A 26,825-nucleotide genomic window follows, 5' to 3' on the forward strand; every position below is an offset into this window, starting at 1 on the left:
AATTTAAAATAAAAGTGAGGGTAGCCTATTAAAGAACAGTAGCCTAATCTGTATAGTATGATTCACACTCCCCAGACACCTGATGTTTTTCTGATGTGTATGTTGCTTTTGTTAATATTTTGGTAACATTACTTAATGTACTTGTATTAGTATTAGTAAGACCAGCTCAAAGCCATTTTATATTAGATCTTTTTGTCTGAAGCCTAAGGTTAGGGCATTTAGGTTTTTAATCCAGAGCATTTTAACTTCATACAAAACATTTCATACAAAATTGTTCTGCATAGATTTTGATTATTTTTGTTGGATTGTGCAAGTGAAAGTATGCACATTTTATTCAGGTTACCAACTGTCTCTCTAACCGTATGTAAGGGAAAAGCCCTGAGTAGAGAAACACAATGGGTGACAGTGATCTGCAGGAAGAGGAAAACAGGAGCAACTCTTGAAAGATCCATTGTTCAGCAAAGACTGTTCTGTCTCACCTCTGTGTGGAGAGGGAAGCCTGTTAGGTACAGGATGCTGCAGCAGTTCTACCTTTTAATAATTCAAACAGCACTTGGTGGAGATCTTGCCTCATGCTGACTTTTGGCCTGTTGTTGGAAAACTTGCTGGCCTGAAAGTAATCTCTGTGGTATGTGTGTGTGTGTGTTGAGGGAAGGGGGTGGGGAAGGCCTAAAGCTATAGCTTTGCCCAGGGGAGACGAGAGGACACCAGTGTGGTGAAGAGGTGAACTGCTGAGTTTCCTTCAGGTGATTTATTGTAAGTGAGTGAATTAAACTAGACATTGGTGACAGCTATGCTACGTTTCTCGAGAAGTTTGTGGTATAGCCATCAATGATATGAAGTGGTCGTGCATAGAAGAGGCTGTCAGGTTCGCCATGCTTATGTGTTGATTTCCAAAGCTAATGTGAACTCTGTGTGTTGTGTTCATTTTCATGCATGTAGCAAAATAATACAATTCAGGTTGAAGTTTGATACTAAAGGTGATGATACATGGGACAATGTTTTGAGCAATGTTGCTGAGCAACCACATAATCAGTTCCTTTATGCTGATTGGATGATCATAACGATTTGCCTACTGATAATTAAAGTTCTCCAGATAATAGGTTGTTGCCCAACATCACATGCCAGAACCACAATAATGAACATGCTAGAACCACAATAATGAGAAACATTGCTCATAAGGTTGCCCCATGTATCATCAGCTGAAGGCCTGCACCCAATCTGTAGCCATGCTGTTGTTTAGTTCTTTATATCTGAGAGCCATGTGTGTTGTCCGTCCTGCGGGGGGCATGTGCTGAGAAACTGTCAGCAGTCAGCACACAGACGTGTTTGATATAAATGCTGACAAATATATGCTTAACCTATTTTTGTCAGCCAGGTCTGACTGAAACGAGGAGCATGCTCTAAACACCAGACTTGCAGCTGTTGTGCACAGAAGAGCTGGCTGGCTAAGTTGCTGATGTTGCACTATGTTGTATTACATGTATGTCGGCACAAGCATATGTGTGACTGACTTTGTGTGTGTAGTTTTGATGTGTATCCAGCAGGTTAGCTAAGGTCGCCCTGAGAGAGTCAGGGCAAGCTTGTTTCTAAGTGGAGGAGTGGTTTGGGGGATGTGTGAATGTATCCTCTGAGGACCTATGGAGCTCCACACCCAGCCCTCTGTAGAGGCCACATGGCTGTAATGAGTGCATAGTGCTGCACCAGAAATAAGAAACGGATGTTACAAAGCCAACGTTTTTGCTTAAAATCTTATTGCATCTTGGTAATTGAATACACATTATAGTGATGTATTGAAACACTTAGAAGAATAAAATAGATTTGTGTGAGTTATCATCCTGTCCAATTACTGGATTGGTTGGATACAGACTTCCACAGAGAGAACCCATGACTAGTGATGTCCTTTTTAAAAGGTGTTCAACCCTTGTTGAATTCGTATTTATTTTAGCACCCCTGACAGTGTAACTTCTGTCATTCATCCTGTAATTATAACATTTCATTGGAGATTGAGTTGATGTTTTTCATTGGGTTTGGGTCTCTGGGTTGAGCTTTTGCACTTATTTTGCTGTTTCATCCCATCTGTTTGTTGATACTGTTAAGTACAAATGACTTATCTTAAGTTAGTCTTAGTCTGTGTTGTTAGTTGCCCAGATTATGTTTGAAAATGATGGTCAAGGTTGTGAATCTCATACTTCACAAAGACCTGGTATACATTTGATTTTAGGGAGTAGTGTTAACAGCAGTGTGTACAGTAATTATGACCGCCGCAAAGCGTTTTTTTTTTTTTTTTTTTTTTCGCATGTCCAAATTTCCGTCAAGGATTCCCGGGATACTGTAAGACCGGGGTACACGAAACTTGGTGGGCATTTAACCCCACATGGATAGCATGGAACCTCCTGTTTTCATTTTGATCTGTAGCCCCCCCGCTGGACTGGACCCCCCGAAAGGAGGGTAGGGCAGACACAGTTTTCTGTGAATATCTCGAGAACCGTAGGGTTTAGGAGGACCATTTTTTTTTGTATGTTGATCTCAAAGGGCCATGTCAACCCATTCCATAACGACTCATTTCATGTATAGCGCCACCTGCACATGCACACACACAGGCACATAAACAGGCAAACACACAAGCACATGCACATGCACGCACACACACCCACCCACACACCCACACACACATAAACATAAACATGTATATGCACACAATTCAAGAATTTCTCAGAATTATGAACAGGCAAGATGGGGGTGGGGTTGTATAAAATGTATATTACATGTGAAATCTATGAACTAATCATGTTTTGGTACTTGTTGTCTAGCAGATACCAGTGAGAATTGAGTGTGCATAATGCAATTCAGTGAGACAGTTAGCCTTTCAGCGTGACTTATTTTTGTGGAAAACATGTGCTGGACTGGGCGGCGGTAATATTTTGTACCGCTCTGCGGTACATCTAGTTATATTGTATATTGCTCTTGATAAAGATCCAGAGGATGGCATATAGACACATGGAAAATATTTTTCTGTAGGTCTACTAAGATGAATCCGCTCCCACCACAGCTCTAAACGGTCCACAGCAGGAGCCCCGTGTCCAATATAGCTGCTGGTGGGGATGCACGCCATACAGGAGGATTGCCAAAGGACAAAGAGACAAATGGGGGGGGGGGGGGGGAGAAATGGAACAGTGGTCTTGTGGCTGCATCCGCCATGCAGAGAGTTTGATGGGTGGGAAGGGTATGGGTTATCTTTCCCTGTGGTCCTCCCACCTCTCAAATATCATTGGTTCTGCTCCATTAGGCTTTTTGTCCGTGTGTAAAAGCTGGCCATTCCCTCACTCCCCCTCACGATAGAGGAAAGCGTATTTTCACGCTGCTTACGTAACATGGGATTATTATCATAAGAGCAAAGCTTAAAAGTAAGTATTGCACTGAAAACATTCGGGTTTCCAAGTTAGATTTAAAAAACTGTATGTGATGATAACTTGGCAAGCTTGCACTCAGGAGAGACTTTTACTGTTCAGTGGTGTGTGTGCGTGTATGACCAGTTGTTTAGCAAGACGAAGCATACAACAGTTTTGATCATTTTCAGATTCCCACTAGTAACAATACTGCCAATAAACAAGACAGTACACTTGCAGCAAGTGTAGTCATGCAAGTACAACTGTTCTTTGTTAGATATTTTGTTGCTTATTCATATGAAATATGTTCCTTTATGGCTGTGACAGATTAAAGAAATGCCTTTTACCAGTGAAGAATTGTTCGGTCCAGCAGATGCCGTGGTGTTGGGGATAATCACACTGAAATGGACTCAGCTGTGACTTTTTATCTTTCTCTCCAGTTTCTCAAGTCCTTAGAAAAACTCATTCAGTCAGTCAGCATTTGTCAGACAGAAGGTTGTGTTTGTTTTTGTGTGAGTGTGAGAGAGAGAGAGAGAGAGAGAGAGAGAGAGAGAGAAAATATATCAGTGAAAATGGAAGTTTGTTTGTGTTTGTGTATGTGTGTTTATGGTATCAGTTGGAAACTACAGAGACAGTAAAAACAGCATCAATAAGAGGTGTGCTGGAAGTATAGGGTACCAGGATGTTAAAGGAAACCGACCCATGGGGAGGATGGGAAGTGGAGTCTCCAGCTCATTTGTACATGCGTTGAATCCCATCTTCTCCCTCTTTTCCCCCATCTGCTCCAGTCTATCCCTTTGTCTCTCTCTTAAAGTCATTCACCCATGCTGCCCTGCATTTTCCCCACTCCCAGCCTCCCTGTCTCTCCCCATCACACACACCACACACACACACACACACACGCACACGCACACACACACACACACACACACACACACGCACGCACGCAGAGAGAGTATCTCATTTTCACAGAACAGTACTTTGTCAGTTTCTCTTTGTTCACCACTCCAGAGCCCAGGCAGGGCTCTTGCTGCAGTATTGTAGGCTGGGGATGAAAATGAATGTGGACATCAGGCAAGAAGGCGTGGGGAACACACTGCACTCACCACACTCAGCTGCACCTACCACCCTACAGCAGCACAGGGGGCTTGGAACCCAAGCTTTGGAGCAATGCCAAATGCAACTTTTGTTTGAGGAGCCTCCGTTATTGTGTTATTGTCTTTGTGAGTTTGTGTCTCTGCACGCTCACATGCACAGACACATGCAGGATGTGAGTTTACTGACTGTCTGTTGGCATTCACAAGTGGTGGCAGTAGCATCGGCCGGCCTGTCAGTGTCTCTCTGTGAGAGAGCTGCCACCACTGAGAGACAAGAGAGGAGGAACATGTTAATGTGAGCCTGGGATGGCTTTAGTTCCAGCTCAGAGACGGAGAATGGGCAAGGGAGCATGAGAGAGAAGGAGAAGGAGAGGGAGGGAGAGAGGGAGGGAGGAGAGAGAGAGAGAGAGAGAGAGAGAGAGAGAGAGAGAGAGAGAGAGAGAGAGAGAGAGAGAGAGAGAGAGAGAGAGAGAGAGAGAGAGAGAGGGAGAGGGAGAGTCTGTGAGGCAGGAGGCAACGTGAGTGGAATTTCAATCAAGGGCTCAGCGCACTGTTTAAATACCATCCGCATAAACGAGGAAGGGATCTCTCTCTCTCTCTTTTTTTCTCTCTCCTCTTCACACCTGAGAAATCCCTCTCTCCCTCCTTCTATCAGTCATGTTGTAAACTCCTGATATGAGGCCCTGTTTTAGGCATTAGAAGTGTTGAGAAGCGGAGATTATGAGAGAGAGAGAGATAGAGTCAGCATGGCGTACGCTACTGCAGCTCCACTGCTGCTCCCAGCCAAGAGGGACATTGCCAGGCTAATTCCAAATAAAGACTGACAGGCATTTTCACAACCTAACATGATTACACATGCACATACACACACACATGCATGCTGACAGCTCTGCTAGTCTCCCTTGTGGGATTGGTTGCAAGGATACACACGTGAGCAGCATGGCACTGTGCATGTGTACAGCATGTTCTTTTAAATCTGTTCTGCCAACTGTTAGTTACAACTGTGGATAATGGCTGTGAATTAATGCCTCATAAAGCCACAAGATCAGATTTTAACATTTACAATTTACCGTAGATACCTGATTTTAAGGCTGCCACCTTTTGTCCATGCAGTTAATACTTGATCCTGGGTGGCTCTTTCAGAGATGGTTTAGTCGATGTCTACATACATTCATTTATTCAGCTTACCCTTTAGGCTAGCTAGGGCTTGTTCAAACTTCAGTTTGATGATTAATAGTAATTTAAATTCAGGTTATGCATGTATTATACCCATGTCAGTATTTCTTTTGCTAATAATCTAATGATAGCATTGTGGCTATTTTGTTTTTAATTGCATGAATATACTTTTCATTAGTTAATTCATTAACAGTATAGGTTGACACAAAGTGAGCACATGGAGTGGCTATATATGGGGTTATATGATTTCCATTTATAGAGCATGATTGCTTCTTTAAATATTTTGCTAGATGTTCCATTTCAAATCGTGTCACTATGCTTTTTAAATGACCTGTTGTATGAGGCAGTCTGTTTTGTTCGGCCAGTTTCTTTGTCCTACCCTCCCCAATGTCACTGTCTTATCAGCCATCATTTCCCTTATCAGTCATCTCCACTTCTTAGTAACATCCCTCTACACAGAAGTGGAGAAGTGGTCCCACCTGCTGTGCAATAGAGCTGCTCTGTGTGCACGGGCTGCTACTGTACTCCAGGGCAAAGATTGGCTGTGCAGAATGGGCCTCTCCTGCCATCTGTTGTCTGCATCCCTGGAGAGGGGAGTTGAGTGAGAGAAGGCCTTCGCTGGGGTCGCAGCTGCAGCTGTATGCTTGGACCTGGGCACCTTCCCCTGGCACCCTGCCGCTCCTGGTGATGGGCGCGGGAATGTTCAGGGCACTGTGATTAAGTGCCACTTAAGCATGAGCGTGGCATCTGATGAGGATGATGGCCAAAGGAAGGAAAGATTTCCATGAGTGGAAAGGGTAACCTTCCACCAAGAGACGTCTTATTTACTCACTTTCAAATGGGACTCCGATGAAGATGAAGGACTGGCTGCAGGGACTGTTGTGTGCACTTCCCTCCCACCCAACTCCAAAAAGTTATTTTGCAAGGTGACGATGGTGGAGGGCTTTGTTCTGGCTAAATGGTGGACGTGACGACCATGAATTGGTAGGTAAAGGCTGCGTGTGAACGTCAGTCTGCCTTTTGAAGGGTTTGGTTGGAGCTGTACAGGGAGGTAAGAGCTGCCTATCAGGGCTGGCCAAAGAGATTACACTGCTGCCATGCAGGTGCTATTGACACTTTAACACTTTTTTTTCCTGATATGAATGGTTACAATTCTACTAGAAAATCGGACATTTGGGATGTCAAAAAGTCAGAATCCAGCTCTGACTTATGATTTAGTTTATAGAGTTTTGGTCCACATCCCTAAGAACTTGGCACCATGTCACTTTATATGTGTGGTAGAACACACACATTAATTTCAATTATGGTAACTGGTAACTGCTATTTTTGGCATTTTGTTTATTACAACAAATGTACTGTTATTGTTTTTCTGCACTTTGGTGCACAGCTTACTTCCTGTCTTTCTCTGAACGTTGCTATTGAGTAGCCTAAAAACATGTTTGTTGTTGTTTGACAATGAATGACCTAGAATACACAATCCATGTCTTCATTCATGTATACAGAAAAAGCCTTATACAGAAGTCATATATGTGTTTATATGAGTATTTTAGTGTCTCTTGAGCACACCACAATTGCCAGGTCATATCCATGTCTGTGTTTTGATAATTGCAAACCATTAAAATCTCCAGGAAGCCATAGTGGATTCAGCCTGAGTTCAAATGGGACTATAGCACTTCTGATTATTGATGTAATGTGTTTTTGTAATGTTTTCTAATGTTAACAATAGAAAAAATATAAATATTTTTAGACCATCTGAAAGGTACATTTGTCATGCCACACAGCCCTACATTATTAACCTCTAACCTTTTCAGGAATGATCATTTTAAAGTGGAATGCAAAACTGAAAACATAGACTCAGAACAAATGGTTTGAGGCCCTGGTCGGTGCTGATAAGTGCTTGTGCACGTGATCAATGGTGTCGTTTGGCAAGATTGTCGCTGACCGTGTTTGGGAAGCATAATGGCAAGTTTCTTGGGTACTTTGGATGGGACAACGCAACATCTGTTCTATTTTTAGGATGTGTTTTACGTGCATGTATTTAAATATACCCTAGGCTGGCTTTATTCAATTGATATTTTCATTGAACACCCTTTTTGTTTGCATGACAGCAGTGATGTTTATGCACTAAACTCTGCTGTATAAAACATACTAGTGATCATTCAGGTGGATTTCAGTTGATAGAGATGGATGTTTTGGCTGCCATCCTGCACTCTGTTTTTGTTCTGTGGAGCAGGTTGGGGAGGTGTTCTTAGATGACCAGAGCTCACTCACTGTCTTATCTTAGGCAAACAGAGCTTGGATGAGAGAGGGAATGCTTTCACGGCAAAGGTCAATAGACTGAATTGGCGAGAAAGGATGAACTGCTTTTTCACTTTGGGACCTCCATCAAGCATGCACTTTGTCTGTGCCTGCATGCTAAAAAGCCACCTCCAAAGACAGAGGTCTGAGAGTCATATGACGGAATTTAATGTCTGGAGTTGCACCCCCTCCCTCCGGCTTCCTACTTTGACTTGTATTATCTGTGCCACCTTTGCACAATGCAAACATACAGTCCAGCATGCATAATGTTCAGCCAGATTTGCGCATGTGCTGCATTAAGTCAAATGAGCTGATTATCTACACACATTAAAAACCAGTCAAACTATAACAAGTCATATGACCAGTCCGTGTAATAGGTCAGTAGGCGTAGGTGAACATTGGATTTGATTTGTAGATCAGATGAAACTTATCCATGACTAGACATAGAGAGAGAGAGTATGAAGATGTCATGCTCTTTGAACGAGCTATGTGGAATTCTACTGTGGTTGAGTTGTCTTAAATACAGACACACTACACTCCGTTGATTTGCATTGTATTTCATACAGCGCCACATGTGGCAGAATGTGGTATTACAAGAGAGACAGACCAACGCTAGCTGGTAGGCAATGCTAACTTTACATTATGTCAAAACGGTTGTTTCTTCACACACTGCCCATTTTTGAAGGTTTAAACTAAAAATCAGTATTTCATGGAAATTGTACCATAGAGTTGAATTGAAGCACACACATTTTACTCTGTAACTGTTCAAGCAAGAAAGTAAAAATGAAGTGAAGCCTAAAATATTTTGCGACACATTATGTATGTGTGGGATGTGAAACATCATCAAGAAATAAGATAGAGATAGAACAAGATATAGGCTAGGCCTACTAGAATACTGTATTGTTGTATATGACTCTTTAACAGGAGTTCTGTCTTCTCTTTTATGGCTACGCCTTTTAGGGGAAGAGCAACAGAAGCAATAGCCTAGCCTACTAAATGAAATAAACATCCAGTATTGAGGTTGTTCATATTCTTAATATTTAGGTTATCAGTGTTAATTCTGGGATTCCCAGGGCTCAGGGGAATATCATGGAATTTTAAAATGTCTTGAAGTTAGGTCCTGATATGGAAAGTCAGGGTATTTGATTATTTTTGGGCCAGTTGACAGGGAATTTTGTTTTGATTCCATTTTAGTTACTATTTATTAAAAGATAATATTTTCCATGCAATATTTTTGTTTATCAGTTTTTCACGCATTTATCACATTGCTTGAGTTGTTATTATGCAAGCAACTGTGTTTTCACTCGTTTATGCATCTGATAACGTTATAATTTTTTATATTCAATTTTTTTTATTTTATAATTTTTATATAAAGATTATAATATGCAATATTTGTTAAAGGGTCCCTATGCAGTTTTGGCAATTTCTTTGCTGTTTTCTCGGTTTTTGCTCACAGTTTTTTCTACAGAGCTCCCCCTACAGCTTCAGAGTATATATTTTACGACACTCCTCGCTCTGTCAGTCTGTTATTTCCTCTTTCCCTTTTCCTCTGACAACGGTTTACTCGCTTTTTGCTTCTTTTTGCCGGCTCTGCCATGACTAATGTCTGAGAAACTCCATCGCTACCTTGTTCTAGCCGGTGCCTGGCATGTATGTGTGTAGTGGCGTAAAGCAATTTGTTACATCGCGCGACCGCAAAACTTTCTGACTGGGGCCGGCGGCTCGCTGGACCTAAGTTGCAAGGCTGTTTTTTCCGCTCACAGACGCTAGGGGAAGCAAGACGGCCACCATTCAACCCGGAAAGTCATATAACCATTCCAATGACTCTGAAGCTGTTAAGTTAAGGTAAATTAAGCTAAAAAAAACCTGCATAGTACCCCTTTAAGAAGAGAGCTGTTGATTCATCCATGTGTTCATTTTGGAGAGTGAAGTTTGTGGTGCTACTAAATTGTTTATTTTGCTAAACACTATTATTGAGTGCATTTCAACCAGTGAACTAGGCAAAATAACAAACACCTTTTTGTTTAATTTAATGCAGTTTAACAGCACCACAAACTTCATCCACTAAAATGAGGATGAATTGTATGGAATTGCCACTGTTCAAACTGTTTTAAAATAAACTGACCAATAATGAAGAGTGATTTCATGCTGGACTGTTTACTGGGTGTACCTAATAATCTGCCAATTGTACATAGCTGCAATACAAAATCAATTTCCCCTTTATAGGCGGCATGCTGCTATGTTGTGGTTTATGGCTCCATCTTGTGGGTTAATATACTGTACTGTTCATTTACAAATCTGCCCATATGGTCAAATGGGAAACCGTAAAAGTTCATTAAAGGTTATAGAAATTCAGCTTTTAAGTCAGTCAGGGAAAAGTCAGGCTTTTTTTCATGTAACTTAGAGTGAGAACTCTGTGACTAGAGGTAGTGGAGTTGTTGTCTTAACTATGGATCAGGTGCAAACAATACATCAGGAAAGGTTATACTGTACAATACTTCAGATTACTGAAAGATAGCATGAGGTAATTGTGTATCAGGTTTATACTGTATGTTATAGCTTCTGAATGAATATGACAGCTTCCTCACTGACAGATTGGCAGTCCTTAAAAGCACTGATGTTATTATTATTTTATTTTCTCTTAAACTTATTTTACCTTTATGTTTGTGTTTGTTTACATGCACGGGTCTTACAATGCTTTTTGAAAATTGTTTGGTATTGGTTAGCTTTGCAATGGTTTTTGACATTACTTTCTAAAGGGATCACAAGTAGTATTGTGTTGGTGAAATAACAATACACAATAACTTGATGGTAATGCTAGATGCTGGTTACACTTCTATTCAATATTTAGTTATGACAAAATGCACTGTGGTGTTGAAGGAAACATGGAACATTTGACCTATTGCTTTAGTGATGCAAAATAAATAACTGCATAGTGGTTATAATGACATTATGGAAAGGTCAGTGTTAATCAGTGAAAGTGTATTTACCCTTTTAGCCAATTTGTATTTTCATGTTGTCAAAAGCTGATGTTATCTGTACTATTTTCACTGGCAAATTTCTGTCTACTTTTTGGTGATCTTTTTGGCGTGTTCTGCCCCCTGCTGTCTGATTCCATCACTGCTAGCCTCTTGAGAACTAAGTCTTTGTAACATACCAGCCTGCTTGCTTTTTTGAGTTGTCTAATAAGAAAGACAAAGCTTGAAGAGGAGGCAAGAGGCTGGGCTGCGGAAGGGGAGGGCAGGGCAGGGCGCCAGTAACAGTACAGCCATCATGATTGACATTGAGCTCCCTGACATGTAGAAACTATTGTCAATTACATTGTGGGTATTGTGAACATTATTGTTTCTCATTGAGTTCTTCAGTTGATCTTTTTCTTAAGTCTTGCTTGGATTGAACAAATTAGTCAAGTAAGTGTGGGTGAAGTTGATCATTGTTATTTTGGAAGTATGTCTGAAGCTTAAGGTTATTTCTTAAGTGACATTATATATCGCACTGTTTTGACTGAGGCTACAGTGCTGCTGTTTAAATGCCAAGAATCCAATTACTGCAGCCATTTGTCATCCACCGAGTGTGTTTGGACATCACACTGCTGCCTTGTGTTGTAATGCAGACTATTTCATCCACCTAGTGTCTTTGAACATCACACTGCTGCCTTGTGTTGTAATGCAGACTATTTCATCTTAGGGAGTGCTCCAGGTGGAGGATTCTGGATGTAGAGAAACGTATGCTAACAGACAATTCCTTCCTATGAACCCATGCATTTTAAGACGAGTTTTTAAGGGCTAATGTATAGTTGACCTACAAAACTGCTCGTGGTGTTTTTGCTATGAATTATGTTACTCCCAGACCTGAGTAATTGTTAGTCCTACTAACTGCCATAATGTGGCAGTAGGACATGACACCGCGTGCAAAGACACAGAATGTGATTTAATGCCAGGCTTTGGGAAAGGCCAGGTGTGTCACTCAGTTGTTTATTGGGCTGTATTAAATTTAAACTTATAAGATATATATTTTTTTATAATTTGTCTCAGTACTGATGCTACAAGCCAACACATTTTAAAGCTTTTTACTAACATAACGGTACTTGAAGAAAACTATGGTGCACATTTCCTGTGGTTTCCTGGTGTTTTGAATGGTAGGGTGTGAAAACACATTGTATAACTCTAGAAAAAATTAAATAACACAGCACAATTATTTTGATGTCATCCTACAGTTGCTGAGTGACATTCGAATGAGTTGACGGTCATATTCAAAATTAAGAGACCACTGCAAATTTGAATATGACCGTCAACTCATTCAAATGTCACTCAGCAACTGTAGGATGACATCAGAAAAATGTGCAGTGGTCTCTTGATTTTTCCAGAGCTGTATAATGAAGGTTGTATTTGGTAGAGCTGTATAATGAAGGTTGTATTTGGAAGGCTGCCAGGTTATGGGTGCTCATGTGTGTGTAGAGTAGGTTTATTTTGTGATCTGATTTTTTAAATTTAAAGGTCAAATTTTTATGGTGTTCTGCAAAGGGATATTAACAGTAGTTGTGTTGTATAGCTGAACAAAAGTATACAAAAGCGTTATCTTTTGTGCATGTTTGGTTATATTTCCAATAATGAAATGCTTTTATTGGCAGGTATATTGCACATGGTCCCATGTACCGTCTGGAACCGTATAAGAACAACTCCCTTTTTATGTCTTTCTTTTTCTTTCTCTCTCTCTCTCTCTCTCTCTCTCTCTCTCTCTCTCTCTCTCTCTCTCTCTTTCTCTCTCTCTCTGCATCACTCTCTTCTTTACAGAAAAAGGTGGTTGAGCAGCTGAGGAAAGAGCTGTTGCAAGACCAGACGGAGAGCCGAGCCCAGGCCCAGCACCCCCCACAGCCTGACGGGAAAGCGTCCACTCTGCCATCAGCCCAGTTTCAGCCAGCTCTGCCCCCTCCCAACCTGAGCACCCCACAGGTCTGGAGCAGGGCACGCACCTCTCACCACCTCTTTCATTCTCTCACCCCTATCTGGGTCTTCTGCTGACCTCAAGATGATCTCTTGTTCACACTTTTGTAAACACCACCCACTATATCACATTAGGAAGTGTTTAAACACTCTTGTCAGTACATAGCCTAGCAGACATGCGGGCCCTCTGTGGGTTTGTGTTGCCAAGTAAAACACGTAAGCAAGTCCTGCGAGGGCATTCTGGGTGCATTACTGTTGTTGTTTCTTTTTGTGCATTACTGACATAGTAAGATTTAAGTGGGGAAAGTGATTTTGGGTGAACATATTAGAGACACAAGACCTCATGCATACACCATGTAGCTTAATACACTTGTAGCTCAATACACTTGATATTGCCTAGTGCTGCCTAGAGGTCCACTCAAAGAAATGAGAAGTGATTTGTAAGTGGGACAGTAAGGACATTGATCCTAATCTGTCAAAATATGGAAAGGTTGTTTCAGAGTGCTGGTCAGTTGTCCATGGAATTTATATGGATTTGTCTTGTGTTTGCCCAATGTGTTCGATCAATCCATGTAAGACAACTGAACTAGAACAGTAGTTCACAAAGTGTGGGGTGGGCCCCCAAAGGTGGTGAATAGCAGGGAGCGTGGGGTAGTGGAGTTGAGGGTGGGGGGGGTCATGAGAACCCTAAGCAATCAACTACTGGTCAAATGACTTATGGCAATGTTCTTATAGCACAGTAGCCTGTAATGAAATTATTTTCAACATTTATCAAGGCCTACTGTGTAGCCTAGAACTTACATGGGATGGCAAGTCTATCATTCACTCATTTTCCTATTGTAGTATGGACACAGTCTGTTTCAGATATGGAACAGAATACACTCATATGGACGAAGATTGTTTTCGTTTTAAAATTTTGTTATTAAATGGAAACATACCGATAATGGGATATGGTCTACCGTAAGTCTAATGATGGTCACTGTGGACTGCCCATATACTGTAGGATATCATTGTCTGTCATAATGGTCTCATGCTGGGTCAAAGTGTCCTTGGTGTAACCTGATAGTGAATGACATTCTGTAACCAGTTGGAAATCCTGTTGGATTTTTTACACTGTTATGTATTATTTTTGTCTATTGTAAATGGATACAGTAAGTAACAATGAATGTTTTGTAAATAATTGTGAATGTGAACATTGGGGTTGAATTCCATCAGTGAGCAGCATTTTACTCATTCCAACTCTTTCCTCTTGTGACTTTTGTAATCTCCCTCTTATTCCTTTGGCCACAGACTACGGTGGCAGGCACACCGGTGATCCCCAACAAAACTCTACCTCTGGTGCTGAAAGCTGCCACCCCCAGCATGCCCACTTCTATCGCAACACCACGGCCTTCTGTTGCCATGGTTACCACCATCAGCCACATGCCCAAGCCCACTACACAGAGCTCAGATCAGACACAGACCACACCTCTTGGCCTCCAGGCAACAGGCAAGCTGACCAGTCAGGGAACAGAGCCACTAAGGATAGTCTCAAAGAATGCTGTTGTTGTAAGTATACCTCTCACTACTCTGATGTTACATGTCGTCCCATGGTTAGACACATTCAAATAATTTCACATGAATTAAAAGCTTGTTTATTAAAGGGGTAATTATCACTTTTGTGTGTGAAAGCAATAGATGGCAATCATCACTGGACTTTCATGATGACGGGGGTAGTGTGTTAGTAATTGAGACAGTGCTTTACTGTTTTGTGATGAATACATTTGTTGTCTAATACACGTGTTTACATCATTTGTGTACAAGTCAATGCACACTGCACGTGACTTATTTATGCTAAATAGTATTCTGTGTGTATTCATCAGTTGTAAGGATTTTTACACCAGACACAGATAAGGCAGATTGTGTCCATATTTACATTTCTATACTGTATAAAATGAACTGAAAACAGTAGTGTGCAGTGACTTTTTGTTGTAGGCATGCAGAGCTGATGACATCCCCCCCCACATCCACCCCCACCTACCCACATCACACACGTGCACACATACACACACACACACACACACACACACACACACACACAGACACACACACACACACACACACAGATACACACGCGCACGCACACACACACACAGACACACACACACAGATCCACAGATACACACGCGCACACACATGCACACACACACACACGCACACACGCACACACACAGATACACACAGAGGCATGCAGAGCTGATGACACCCCCCCCCACATCCACCCCCACCTACCCCCATCGCACACGTTCACACACACACACACACACACACACACACACACACACACACACACGTACACACATGCACACAGACACAGATACACACATACACACAAATTAGATAACTACAATTGAAACAGTTACGTAACACTACTAAAATGCTGCTCCCCCTCTACTTTGAAACTCAAAACACAAAAATTAAAATCACATGCACTACAGCTATTAGTACATTTACTGTAAACTATTAACAGACTTGTTACCCTTAAACCTTGAAGAATGAAACCTACACACTTTTGACTTCATTCCTCCTTTGTCTTTGAAGAGTTCACAGGCCTCTGTGATAAAAGTGCACCAGTGTACTCAATATCAACTCTTTGAGATTAATTGAGATAATACTAATTTCAGCAGGTCATATATAGCTTTACAATAGAGAAAGGAAGCGGTCAAACTCCATTCATATAATCACAACATTTATTATCATGTCTTGGCCTGCCATAATGCTAAGATGACATTTTTCATCAAGTTATGCACTCCAAAACAACTTGCTCTACTTTTTGGGCATGCCACAGGAACATCCTGCAACATGTAGGATTGTGTCATTGTGTATAGCCCCCTTAACTGCCAGGCACCAGTGGCTCATGCACAGTCGCAATGTGCTGCAAGTGTAGTCTCTCCCATGTGTGTGAACGTGTGCATGTGTGTGTGTGTGTTTGTGTTTATGTGTGTTTAAAAATGGGTGGTCTCACGTCACAGGTGCAGGCCACCACCCAGCCTATCAAAGTTCCACAGTTTGTCCCTCCTCCCAGACTGACGCCTCGGCCCACCTTTCTACCACAGGTTCGTCTCCACGGAAACCCTATCTCCTCCAACCTGTCCTAGAGTCTCTCTCCTGTGTCACAACCCCACTCCCTCCCTCCAGCCAATAGGATGGGTTCACACCCAATACACACTCGAATCAATTGGATGCTAACACTGAAGAAATTACATTTCTTTATGACAGACCAGCACAGTGTTTAATTAACAGCATTTGTGTGAAGCTGCTTGTAGGGTCAGTGAGCAAAAATAAATAAATACAGTATATGCTTAAAGCAAATGATTAATATGAGCGATTTGGTTTGGCAGAAACTTCACCAGACCAGTGTTCTCAGAGTGAGTGAAAGATCACAGTCCGGAAAATGCTCAGGTGTATTTTGTCTGTCCTCAAATCTCACTTATGAAACATTGTTGATATAGGATACCCGTCTTTTCAGCAGTTTTGATCAGAATTCAAAAGACCCAGTGACTTCCCATGACTGTAGGAGGAATATGTGAATATTGAGAGAAATTCTCCTTTTGTTGCTGCTTCCTGCTTTTGTGTTTTGTAAATGTTTGTTTATATAGTGTGTGTGTGTGTGCACTGCTTTGTCTCCTTTGCATGAGTCCAGTATTCTTCAGGGTGTAATGTATTGTGTATTACACTCTATCTCTATAATTAGAGCGTTTCTTATACACCTCCCACCCCATCCTCACCCATGGCTGATGTGTGATGTTTGCCTCCTCAGTAGTGATCTTTCTGTTCACCTTTCTCTTTGGCCGTTGCTCCAGTTGACTTGATCACTGCTTCTCTCCTGCAGCTTAGCCCTACCGTGAACATGGCATTACCTGTGTGTTTGTGTCAATATGACCGGGTCTTCTTCCACAGTGTACGGTCACTGCATAGACTCACCCAGAGAAAGGATTCTTGTGTGGATATGGACAATTCAATATGTTTTTTTTTTTACCTAAAGAACAAAGTGTTTTTTACCTAAAGAACCAAGTGAGAAGAATAGACATCCAGATGAAAGATAGAATAGAAATCCTAAAGGAAATGCCTGTGGGCAGTGGGTTTCCAGCCTTTCCATTGTTGACCATCATCACAATGTACCTTTCCTAAGACACACACCAACAATTTGTTTTACAAGCATAGTTTTAAATTGTTATGAAACACATATGCGGGCATGTGTGTGTTTAGTGTAAGGGAGATGAAGAAAGGGGACCCTACCCCTGGCCCTAACCCGAGAAATTGCTGAGTGCCAAACACTTGAGATTTCAGCTTAGATGGATCATGCTGTATCCATCTCCGAGCCATTAACTACATTGTATATTCCACTGAATAAAGTTTTGAACGAGTACTGTACTGTAACAAGCCAGCTTTTATTCATTAATGTCTGTGAAAGATATCAGCACAGGACTGATTTTTGAATCCTGTTTGTCCAGGTTCGACCTAGACCAGCCACGCCCGCCACCACAGTGCCCATAGCTCCTGCCCCCACACCCACCTCCCTGACCCCAATGCTGGCGGCTCCCCAGCTACTGCAGAGGCCCGTCATGTTGGCAACAAAATTCAGCGCTGGCTCCATGCCCGCAGCCCCTGGCCCCATCACGCAGCTCCGGATCCTCAACGGCCAGTCCGGCGCCACCATCACCAAGACCCTGACCACCACTCAGCTCACAGGCATCGTCATCACCACCCCGGCAACCATTGCCCCCATCCAACTGACCACATCCCCTATACAGCAGGCTAGCATCATCAGTGCTGATGCTAAGGTGAGTATGCATTATCTAGAGCTTCTGACCTGCCCTGTGCTGAGTCTCTAGCAATGAGTCCAGAAATGCAGTAAAAAGATTGTTCTGAGTGTTTATTACCCAGTTTGGCTGAATGTCCTTATGGTTTGTTATTCATTCATTTAAGTATTTTGGGGGTGAATGTTGCAGTTGTAGTGTGCATTCTTATGGTTTCAATTGTAACCCATTGTCCGAGAGTCCTGAGAAAGTGAATTACTAAATATAAAAATTTGTATTTTTGCACAAGCTCAGAAATAGAATATGCCCATAGGCAGGGCAGGACATGCATGCTCTGCTTGTTACTCACACACTTGTTTCAGTAAAGCACGCTTTGGTGGAATCCCTCTGCGTTCATTGTAAGAGCAATTTATCTAGGTGCAAGTACACCAGGTTTTTAAAGGGAATGGGAAATGGCACTTTGATTGATTTATTGCATGTTAAAAAACACTTTTATTGTCAAAAATGATAATGAAAACCAACCATAACATTGCAATTCTACAGTGTATTCTATGCTTCCTGGTTATTAGTTTCAAGTTCACAGGAATATTGTGAAAGTATTCTTGTCATGCTTTCTGAATAATTCATCTGTTTTACATTTTCCAATAGTATTTTGTTTTTAACAACCATTTTATATTGCATCTTTAAGTTGTTATCTCAAAGTGGTATGGTCAGTGTCTGTTGGCAGCTGAAGCCACTGCTTACTATGATGTTGCTGTTGTCTAGGCTGAGATCATTCCGGATGAAGCAGAGCCAAATACCTCCCTGAGGGTGCCCACGTCCCCTTCTCCCGTCTCCGTGACGATGCCTTCCCCTCCTCCTCCTCCCCCTCCCCCTCCCCCTCCCAAACAAGAGGAGAGTCCTGAGGTATAAACACTTCACAGTCCTCATGCTGAATTATGTGGATAATGGAATGATGATAAATGAAATGACTTTGTGGTTCTTTTTTTCAGAAACTTGCCTTCATGGTGTCCCTTGGTTTAGTAACCCATGACCATTTAGAGGGTAAGCAGCGTGGCATCTTGATTTTCTGAAATAAATGTAGTTATTCAGCTATGATGTACAGTTTTAAGTAATAAGCATCCTAGGGGCAGCATGTCAGTAGGTCTGACTGTAACTGTGATTGACATCTCTTTGTCTCATGTGTGTTCCTTCAGAGATTCAGAGTCGGAGGCAGGAGCGAAAGCGGCGCACCACAGCAAACCCAGTCTACAGTGGGGCTGTGTTTGAGCCTGAGGTAAAGCACCTCGCAGCTCTCATCTTGCATACCGTCTGAGGCTTGCACAGCACCTCCTAGGGACATGACATTACAAAAACTAGTGAATGCTGCTGATGAAACCAGTGTCTTGAAGTGTTGCATTTCTGAGTGCAAACAAAATGTACTTACTTGAACTCAACAGTTTCAGTACATAACATTTTTTCTGCAAAAACTTGTTGGTATGAGTTTAAAGTCAATACATCTCAATGCATTTATTTATGCCGAGATACAAAGCACTTTTTTAAAAATAAGCTGTTCTGTCAGTTTATGGATTCTTTCTGTTCTCAGCGCAAGAAGACAGCTGTGACCTACCTTAACACCCCTCTCCATCAGGGCACCAGAAAGCGAGGTCAGTCTGAATGGAATTGCACCTGTCTGCCATAAGCAACCTGCTGGCAAGTCCATAAGTTGTGAACATGCCGACTCTAAACTCTACAAGCATAGACTAGTGATGCACCAGAACAGATTATTCAAGATATTTTCATGCATGATATGCACTCATGTTGTAAATGCAAAGCTGTAAAATACAAGTGCAGTTGAACCCCTGTATCCGCTGGCACAGTGTCTGCAATTTCAGTTGCCCATGGTTCCCCTCAGCCAAAAAATATTAAATTGAAATGTAAGGGAAACAAATTGTTAAACCAGCACTAAATTCAATTTCAATTCAATTTTTTGTGCTTATATAGCGGCAAAACATTACACATGTATCATGGCGCTTTACAGAATGTAGGCAATCCGAGAAAAAGAAAAGAGGGAGAAAAGGAAGAAAGAAAGAAGGAAGGCCCATGGGTAACAGGGGCGAGGAAAAACTCCCTAGAATTGGAGATACATATAGGAAGAAACCTCGAGCAGATCCACGACTCAAGGGCCTGACCCATCTGCCTAGGGTCAATACGGACAGTAAGGTCTGTAAACAATGACAAATGCATATGACAGTCAGGTGTGGAGAATAGGACATGGTGTTTAAAGCACCTGAGGTGAAAGTTACAAAAGGTGGGATGATTACGTATCCGGTATGATAAAGCATAATCATGATTTAGTGAGAGAAAGTGCAATAGTCCGGCGTCGGAATTGTCCAGGAAAGAAAGTTGTGGGGGGCAAGTGGTGGGTCAGCAGACAAGCCAGAATCCGGGCAGAGTTGTCATAGGCAGGTGATGGGGCTGGACGGGCCAGGAATCTAGGTAGGGGGACAGTAATACAGTAGTCAAGGATGGGACTTCAGGTGGGATGGGTAAGAGGAGGGCCAGGCACACGGATGGTTGATGACTGGTGATGATATACCTCACAAGTGAGGTACAGTAAGGGAGAAGAAAGAGAAATGTAGAATGGGTTAGTATTACTTGAAATCAATGTGGTTAATGTCAAGAAGTGATCAGTGGTGCTATATATTGTTACAGTAAATCATAGTGAGAATGGGCAAGAGAGGGAGAGTTGAGAGAAAGAGGGTAGGGGAGAGAGGAGAGGGGAGGGGGTTGTACGGTGTGGCACATGAGAAGTCCATGACCGCACTATGCTATAGCAGCATAACTAAGGCATGGTGAGGGGTAGTCGACACCAGCGCAGGTATGGTCAGTGATCACCATCTCACGCGCGACTGGGGTGCCAGTCACACGAGGACTCAGCAGGGTGGTTCATTCCAAAATCCCCGAGTTCCACACCGCACCATACCTAACTATGGAAGGCAGTAAAGAGGTATGTTTTAAGCCTAGACTTAAAAATAGGGAGGGTGCTAATCAAATTGAGGAGGGTAGATTATTCCAGAGGAGGGGTGCGCGATAGCTGAAAGCTCTGCCACCTACTGTCGTTTTTGAGATTCTTGGAATTACAAGAAGGCCAGTATTCTGTGATCGTAACGGTCTGGGCGGGTTATATGAGACTAGGAGATCTTTAATATATTCTGGTGCCTGGCCATTAATGGCTTTGTACGTTAGAAGTAATACTTTGAAGTCAATGCGGCTTTTAACAGGCAGCCAATGTAGAGATGCCAGGATAGGGGAAATATGTTCATATTTTTTAGTTCTAGTGAGTGTGCGAGCAGCTGCATTTTGTATAAACTGTAATCTCTTTAGACAGGTGTTATTGCAGCCAGCATACAGAGCGTTGCAATAATCAATCCTTGAGGTTACAAAAGCATGGATTAATTTTTCAGCGTCTGGTAAGGATAAGGGCTTCCTTATCTTTGAAATGTTCCTTAAGTGATAGAATGAAGTTTTGGTAATCTGTTTTATGTGATTACTTAGTGATAGGTCTTGGTCAATTGTAACTCCTAAATTTTTAACACAGTAAATGTAGCCTGTGATGAGGATAGGATATCCCTCATCTTTTTAGGACCTACAACCATGACTTCTGTTTTATCGGAGTTCAAAAGCAGGAAATTATTTGTCATCCATGTCTTTATATCTCTTATACATGTGTCAAGTTTGGCTAAGTTCGTCAGGTTTTACGGAAAGGTATAGTTGTGTATCGTCTGCATAAGAATGAAATTTAATGCCTAATTTCAGAGCCTAGGGGAAGCATATAGAGAGAAAATAACAGGGGCCCTAGTACTGAGCCTTGAGGCACCCCATATTTTACCATAGTCTGGATAGACTGTTTACTGTGGACTTGTACAAATTGTCTGCGGTTAGAAAGGTATGATCTAAACCGAGCGAGTGCTGAGTCTTTAATGCCTATCAAATGTTCAAGCCTGTGAAGTAGTATGTCATGGTCTATGGTGTCGAAGGCAGCACTGAGGTCCAGGAGGACTAAAATTGATATATGTCCATTATCGGCAGCAATGAGGTCATTAAAAACTTTAACTAAGGCTGATTCAGTACTGTGGTGAGCTCTGAAACCAGATTGATATAATTCTTCGATTTTATTCATATGTAAGAAGGCACTAATTTGTTTGGACACTATTTTTTCTAGTATTTTCGACAGAAAAGGGAGATTAGATATAGGCCTATAGTTGGCCAGGCTGTTAGGGTCAAGGGTAGGTTTTTTGAGTGATGGCTTAATAACAGATAACTTAAACGACTGTGGTACATGCCCTGACAGCAGTGAGTTATTTATGATCTGGAGCAAAGCATTATCCAAGAAAGGGAGAGCAGATTTCAGTATGAGTAGGGATAGGATCTAGTAGACTAGTTGTAGATTTTGATAAGGAAATTGTGGAAGTGAGGCCTAATATGTCGATCGGTGTAAATGAATTCAAAGTTGTTTGTCTCATCTGTGATTCAATTATGTTTTCGCTACCGTTCAGCAATGGAGTACGAATATCTGGTGAGACTGATTGGTTATTAATCTTATCTCTAATTGTTTCAATTTTGTCATTGAAAAAATTCATGAAGTCATTACTGTTTAGGCAAATAGGGATAGATTCGGTTACTTCAGTGTGGCTCTTCGTCAGGCGGGAAATTGTGGTAAAGAGAAATTTTGTATTATTTTTGTTTTCTTCGATCAGCAAGGAATAGTAGGTTGACTTAGCCTCGTTGAGTGCTTTTTTGTAGGTGATAAGGCTGTCTTTCCATGCTTGGCGGAAGACTTCCAATTTAGTAGTACGCCATTTTTGTTCAAGTTTGCACGCTGCTTGTTTGAGGGTTTTTGTCTGTGTGGTGTACCATGGAGCACGCCTTACTTGTTTCCTTACTCTCTTTTTTAGTGGTGCTACTGATAAATAATATTAGCTCCTGGGGTCCCCCTACAGTTGAGAAGCGTCTTTGCAATAAACTGTAAACATAACTCCAATATAATATAGAGGGAATGCACCGACCGCAGTCTGTGGAAAGAGAGCTCTGAATTCCTGTAAGTAGCCTATCTAGTTGTACTCAACAGCAGCTCTTTTCCATTGTGATGTCAGAGGGGGGAGGGGCAGTGTTCCTACCCAAACAGCAACTTCATATTTTACAAGTGATAAAACCTGCTCAGGGTGCGGCAGAAGTGCCGTTCGCCCTTTTAAGAGTTTACGTGCCATCAAAATGATTTTGGAAGCGTTATTTTAAGGTAAAAATAAAACTCTTTAGGGGGGCTTTCTGACAAAGACACATTAGTCGTAATAAACACATATAAACCTAATAAGTCACAATAAACGTTAGTCTATTGCTGTGCACCATAATAACACATACAGTATCTAAAAGCCACCTCTGTGCTCCGGTGAAGTTATTATGGTGTTTGCTACTATCCACGGTTTCGGCGATCCAAAACACTGTCGCTTCCCTCTCGGGTACAGGGGTCTTACTGTACTTCAGCTATGCTCTGTCAAAACATGGTAAGTGTTTTACAGTTGTTCAGAGAAGAACAGCTTCTATATTTTTGTGCTGTTTTTTTTTCTGTTTTATGCTCATAAATATTATGTGGTTTGTTCGACCCAAGTCAAGCCAAAGATGCATGCTTGCCCTCTAATACTCTAATATTTAATACTATTGCTAATGCTGATGCTTCCTGATAGTGAAAATGTCCATTTATCAAAATTCATTCACCAGAAAAAACAAATATTTAGGCCTACATACATAAGTCATATTCCATTAGAGCACCTTTTCATATTGTTCAATGACACACAACTTTGTCAGTTAGACTCTCTGGTGTAATTAGCAGATTGTTATGTAATGTTCTTAGCACCTGGTCTTTGTTAGGCATTGTTTTCAGGACCCTCTCTCTCTCTCTGTCTCTCTCTCTCTCCATCTCTCTCTCTCTCATGTGTTTGACAGAAATTAATTCTGAGTGAGGGTATTTGACACAGTCATTATAGATTGTCCAACAGTTGTACAACACATTCCATGAGTGGGGACATCCTGGCACCACTCCACTCAGGCTCTTCAAGTCTAACAATCACTCTGTGTTTGATATACTTTAAACTGTGGAATTGTACTACCTCAGCATTTTGTTTATTCAAAGCATTATCTGGCATGTGACAGTTTTCAAGGAAGGAAAATTTGCAAATAGTGTAAAGGAAATGACTGTACAAATTTATGTGACATAAAAACAGGTGAGTATACAATTTAACATGCACGTATCTGTCTCTTTTTTTGGAGCGGAAAAAGAATAAGCAAAATAGAAATAATTAAAAGAAGCCATAACTTGCTGTCATCAAACTCAATTAGTTGATAGTACAGCTGCTACATAAGAGCAATATGATGCTTGTGTTTGTTGTTTGTCCTCACATTCTCTTTGGGTGGTGACCTGAGTTTTACTATGTGATGCTGGCTGTTACTGGTTCTGACATCTGTTGTGCCTGCCCTATCCCCTAACTAACACGATATTCCCTACTCACCCAATGCTTGCCTAATATCTGCTTCGCCTCCTTTCTCTGTGCTAGCCAATGAGGACTCCTTGTCAAAGGTATGTCAGACAAATGTTTGCTTTTCTGTTCCCTGCTTCCTTTTTTGTTTTCCTTTTTTGTTTTGGTTTTTGTCCCGTCTGTCTCATCTCATTCAGGTCGCCCTCCTAAATACAGCAGTGTGTCGGAGTTGGGCCTTCATCCCCCTGCCACCCCCACCGGCAGCCACTTGGCCCCTCAGGCCCCCAGGGGCCCCGACTCCGGGGGGCCTTCTTTACCCGTCCACCCACACACTCTTCCTCTGCCAAACCCCAGCTCTGGGGATGTAAGTAGCTGCCAGAGACTCCATGGCAAACTAGATCCAAGAGGAAGCACACTTTTCACGTAGCTCATTACTGCCAGCCCCCTCAGTGCCCAGGCAGCCTATTTTATGGCCATGGGATCCGCCGTGGATTTAGTCCAGTTTGGCTTGATGGATTATGCTGGTCTCAGAACACACTGCAACAGTAGTACCTTTGAAGAAATGCTCCTCAATTCCATAACATACCTCCATCCATCACCCTTTGTCCTTTTATGTTTTGAGGATGTCCATGGCCTTACAAAGTGAACAGTTCCCTATTCCCCTCTTGACTCCCTGTACTTCCCCATGTTAGGATTGTTTTATTTGTATTTTTTAGTTTGAAGAGTAGAGTTGCCCACTAGGAGACATTTTTAGTTTCTAGTAGACATTTTAGAACAGAGCCCATTTTGGTGAAAGTATCAGTAGAGCAAGTCGAATAGCATGAAAACATGTCCACTATTCTACTTGTTTTTTAGATTCACAGTAAGTATTTCCTAGTTTTTGGGAAACCTGATATTGCAGAATATTGTGAGATTGAGACAGGTCACAGCAAAGCAAATCCCAGAGCCTACCTCCCTTTTGCTCCCTAATACCCTCAGTGTAACTGGTAGAGCATCAAGCAGCTATGATACTGATTGGTGCAATTCTTCCTGACAGGGAGATATCCATGAGGACTTCTGCACTGTGTGCAGACGCAGTGGTCAGTTGCTTATGTGTGATACATGCTCACGTGTCTATCATCTGGACTGCCTGGATCCACCCCTGAAAACCATTCCCAAGGGCATGTGGATTTGCCCAAAATGTCACGATCAGGTAATTGCCTACTCCTTAAAGAGCCAGTGGCCTTCATTCAGGGGTGAGGTGGCAAAATCAATGATGTAGAACAACCATATATAACCCAGCATCAGAGCAGGCATCCCTTTTGAAGGCTGTTCCCTACTTTGTAAGTTTAGATGTGTCTTCTGTTTTGGACATCCATGTTTCATTTTGTATTATTAGTCAAATTTTATTTTTAGTCAAAATTACATTTTCACTGTTAAATTTTATTTTTGTCTGTGTGGTTTGAGTGAGTGGTCAAGACAGTTATCCGTCAAAACTAGCTTGTTGGTAAGAAAATAAGAAAGGTTTGTATATCCACGTATGGTATCAGGTTGGTATTATGACTATACCTTCATAACATAATTTTACATTATTGCGTTGTATAATGGTGCTGTCCCTCATAATTTTGGAATAATTTAATAGGGAACTTCACTTCACTCCTTCTTGCTTGTTAGATGATGAAGAAGGAAGAAGCAATCCCATGGCCTGGAACACTTGCCATAGTCCATTCATATATTGCATACAAAGCAGGTAAGATTTTATTTTTTGTTGATTGAACATTGATGAACCATAGTTGTTTACTTGTAATGTAATGTAGTGCATGATGGGTAACTGTGTCTGTCTGGATCATATCTGGTTCTTCTGCGTCTTTCTTGGTCATTAGTCAGAACCACTCCTCTCCCCAGACTTCAGTGGACACTATAGCATATATAACATATATAATGTACTAAAACAAAGCACTGACAGAAGGTCATTCTGGCAGTGATAATGGATCTGACAGCCTGAATCATATATGAATCAATACCTTAAGACATAATCATATATGAATCAATACCTTAAGACGATAATTTCTATGCATTTTAAGCAATTAGAATCCTCGGCCAGGTGGCCAGGCCACCTGCACCAACTGTCAGTTTCTCAGGCTTTAAGCATACAACTGGCTCTCTTAAGACTACACATCCTGTTCAACTGTTTCCTCTGTCCACAACAGTTTCAAAATAAAAGTTCTTACCACAATAGTTCACTGTTAAACAATTTAACCATTTAAACTATCCACCTACTTAACTGTTCAGTCATTCCAACTATATTAAACCTCATCTACCTCGCAAATAATTTAACCATTTAAACTAACCACCTATTTAACTGTTCAGTCATTCCAACTATATTAAACCTCATCTACCTAGCAAATAATTTAACCTTTTAAACTACCCACTTATTTAAGGGTCAACTGATCAAAACTATTCTGTAATATCCTGTATATTTTATTTTTCTAACAGCAAAAGAGGAGGAGAAACAGAAACTGGTGAAATGGAGTGAGGATCTGAAGCAAGAAAGGGAGCATCTGGAACAAAGAGTCAAACAACTGAGCAACTCAATAACAGTAAGACTCTAGAATAGTAAAATATTAATTAA

The 26,825-nt window shown here is 41.5% G+C and overlaps 1 protein-coding gene across 4 annotated transcripts in view; it reads left to right on the forward strand.

The window, feature by feature from the left end:
- The window catches only part of phf21aa (PHD finger protein 21Aa), a 42,697-nt gene that overhangs the window by 14,955 nt on the left and 917 nt on the right, over positions 1-26,825 (forward strand). The window contains exons 6-17 of one of the 4 annotated variants that reach the window (XM_042061585.1): positions 12,754-12,912; positions 14,194-14,451; positions 15,915-15,998; positions 17,397-17,726; positions 18,468-18,608; positions 18,695-18,746; positions 18,899-18,978; positions 19,288-19,348; positions 24,293-24,315; positions 25,251-25,406; positions 25,868-25,943; positions 26,690-26,793. In XM_042061585.1, coding sequence (XP_041917519.1) covers positions 12,754-12,912; positions 14,194-14,451; positions 15,915-15,998; positions 17,397-17,726; positions 18,468-18,608; positions 18,695-18,746; positions 18,899-18,978; positions 19,288-19,348; positions 24,293-24,315; positions 25,251-25,406; positions 25,868-25,943; positions 26,690-26,793 — 1,524 coding nt within the window. Of the gene's footprint in view, positions 1-12,753; positions 12,913-14,193; positions 14,452-15,914; positions 15,999-17,396; positions 17,727-18,467; positions 18,609-18,694; positions 18,747-18,898; positions 18,979-19,287; positions 19,349-24,292; positions 24,316-24,411; positions 24,579-25,250; positions 25,407-25,867; positions 25,944-26,689; positions 26,794-26,825 lie in introns of all 4 variants that reach the window. The other 3 variants (XM_042061584.1, XM_042061586.1, XM_042061587.1) reach the window with 3 other exon arrangements.

This window comes from Alosa sapidissima, chromosome 14 (genome assembly GCF_018492685.1).
Source record: "Alosa sapidissima isolate fAloSap1 chromosome 14, fAloSap1.pri, whole genome shotgun sequence".
In the NCBI taxonomy this organism is placed as follows: Eukaryota; Metazoa; Chordata; class Actinopteri; order Clupeiformes; family Clupeidae; genus Alosa; species Alosa sapidissima.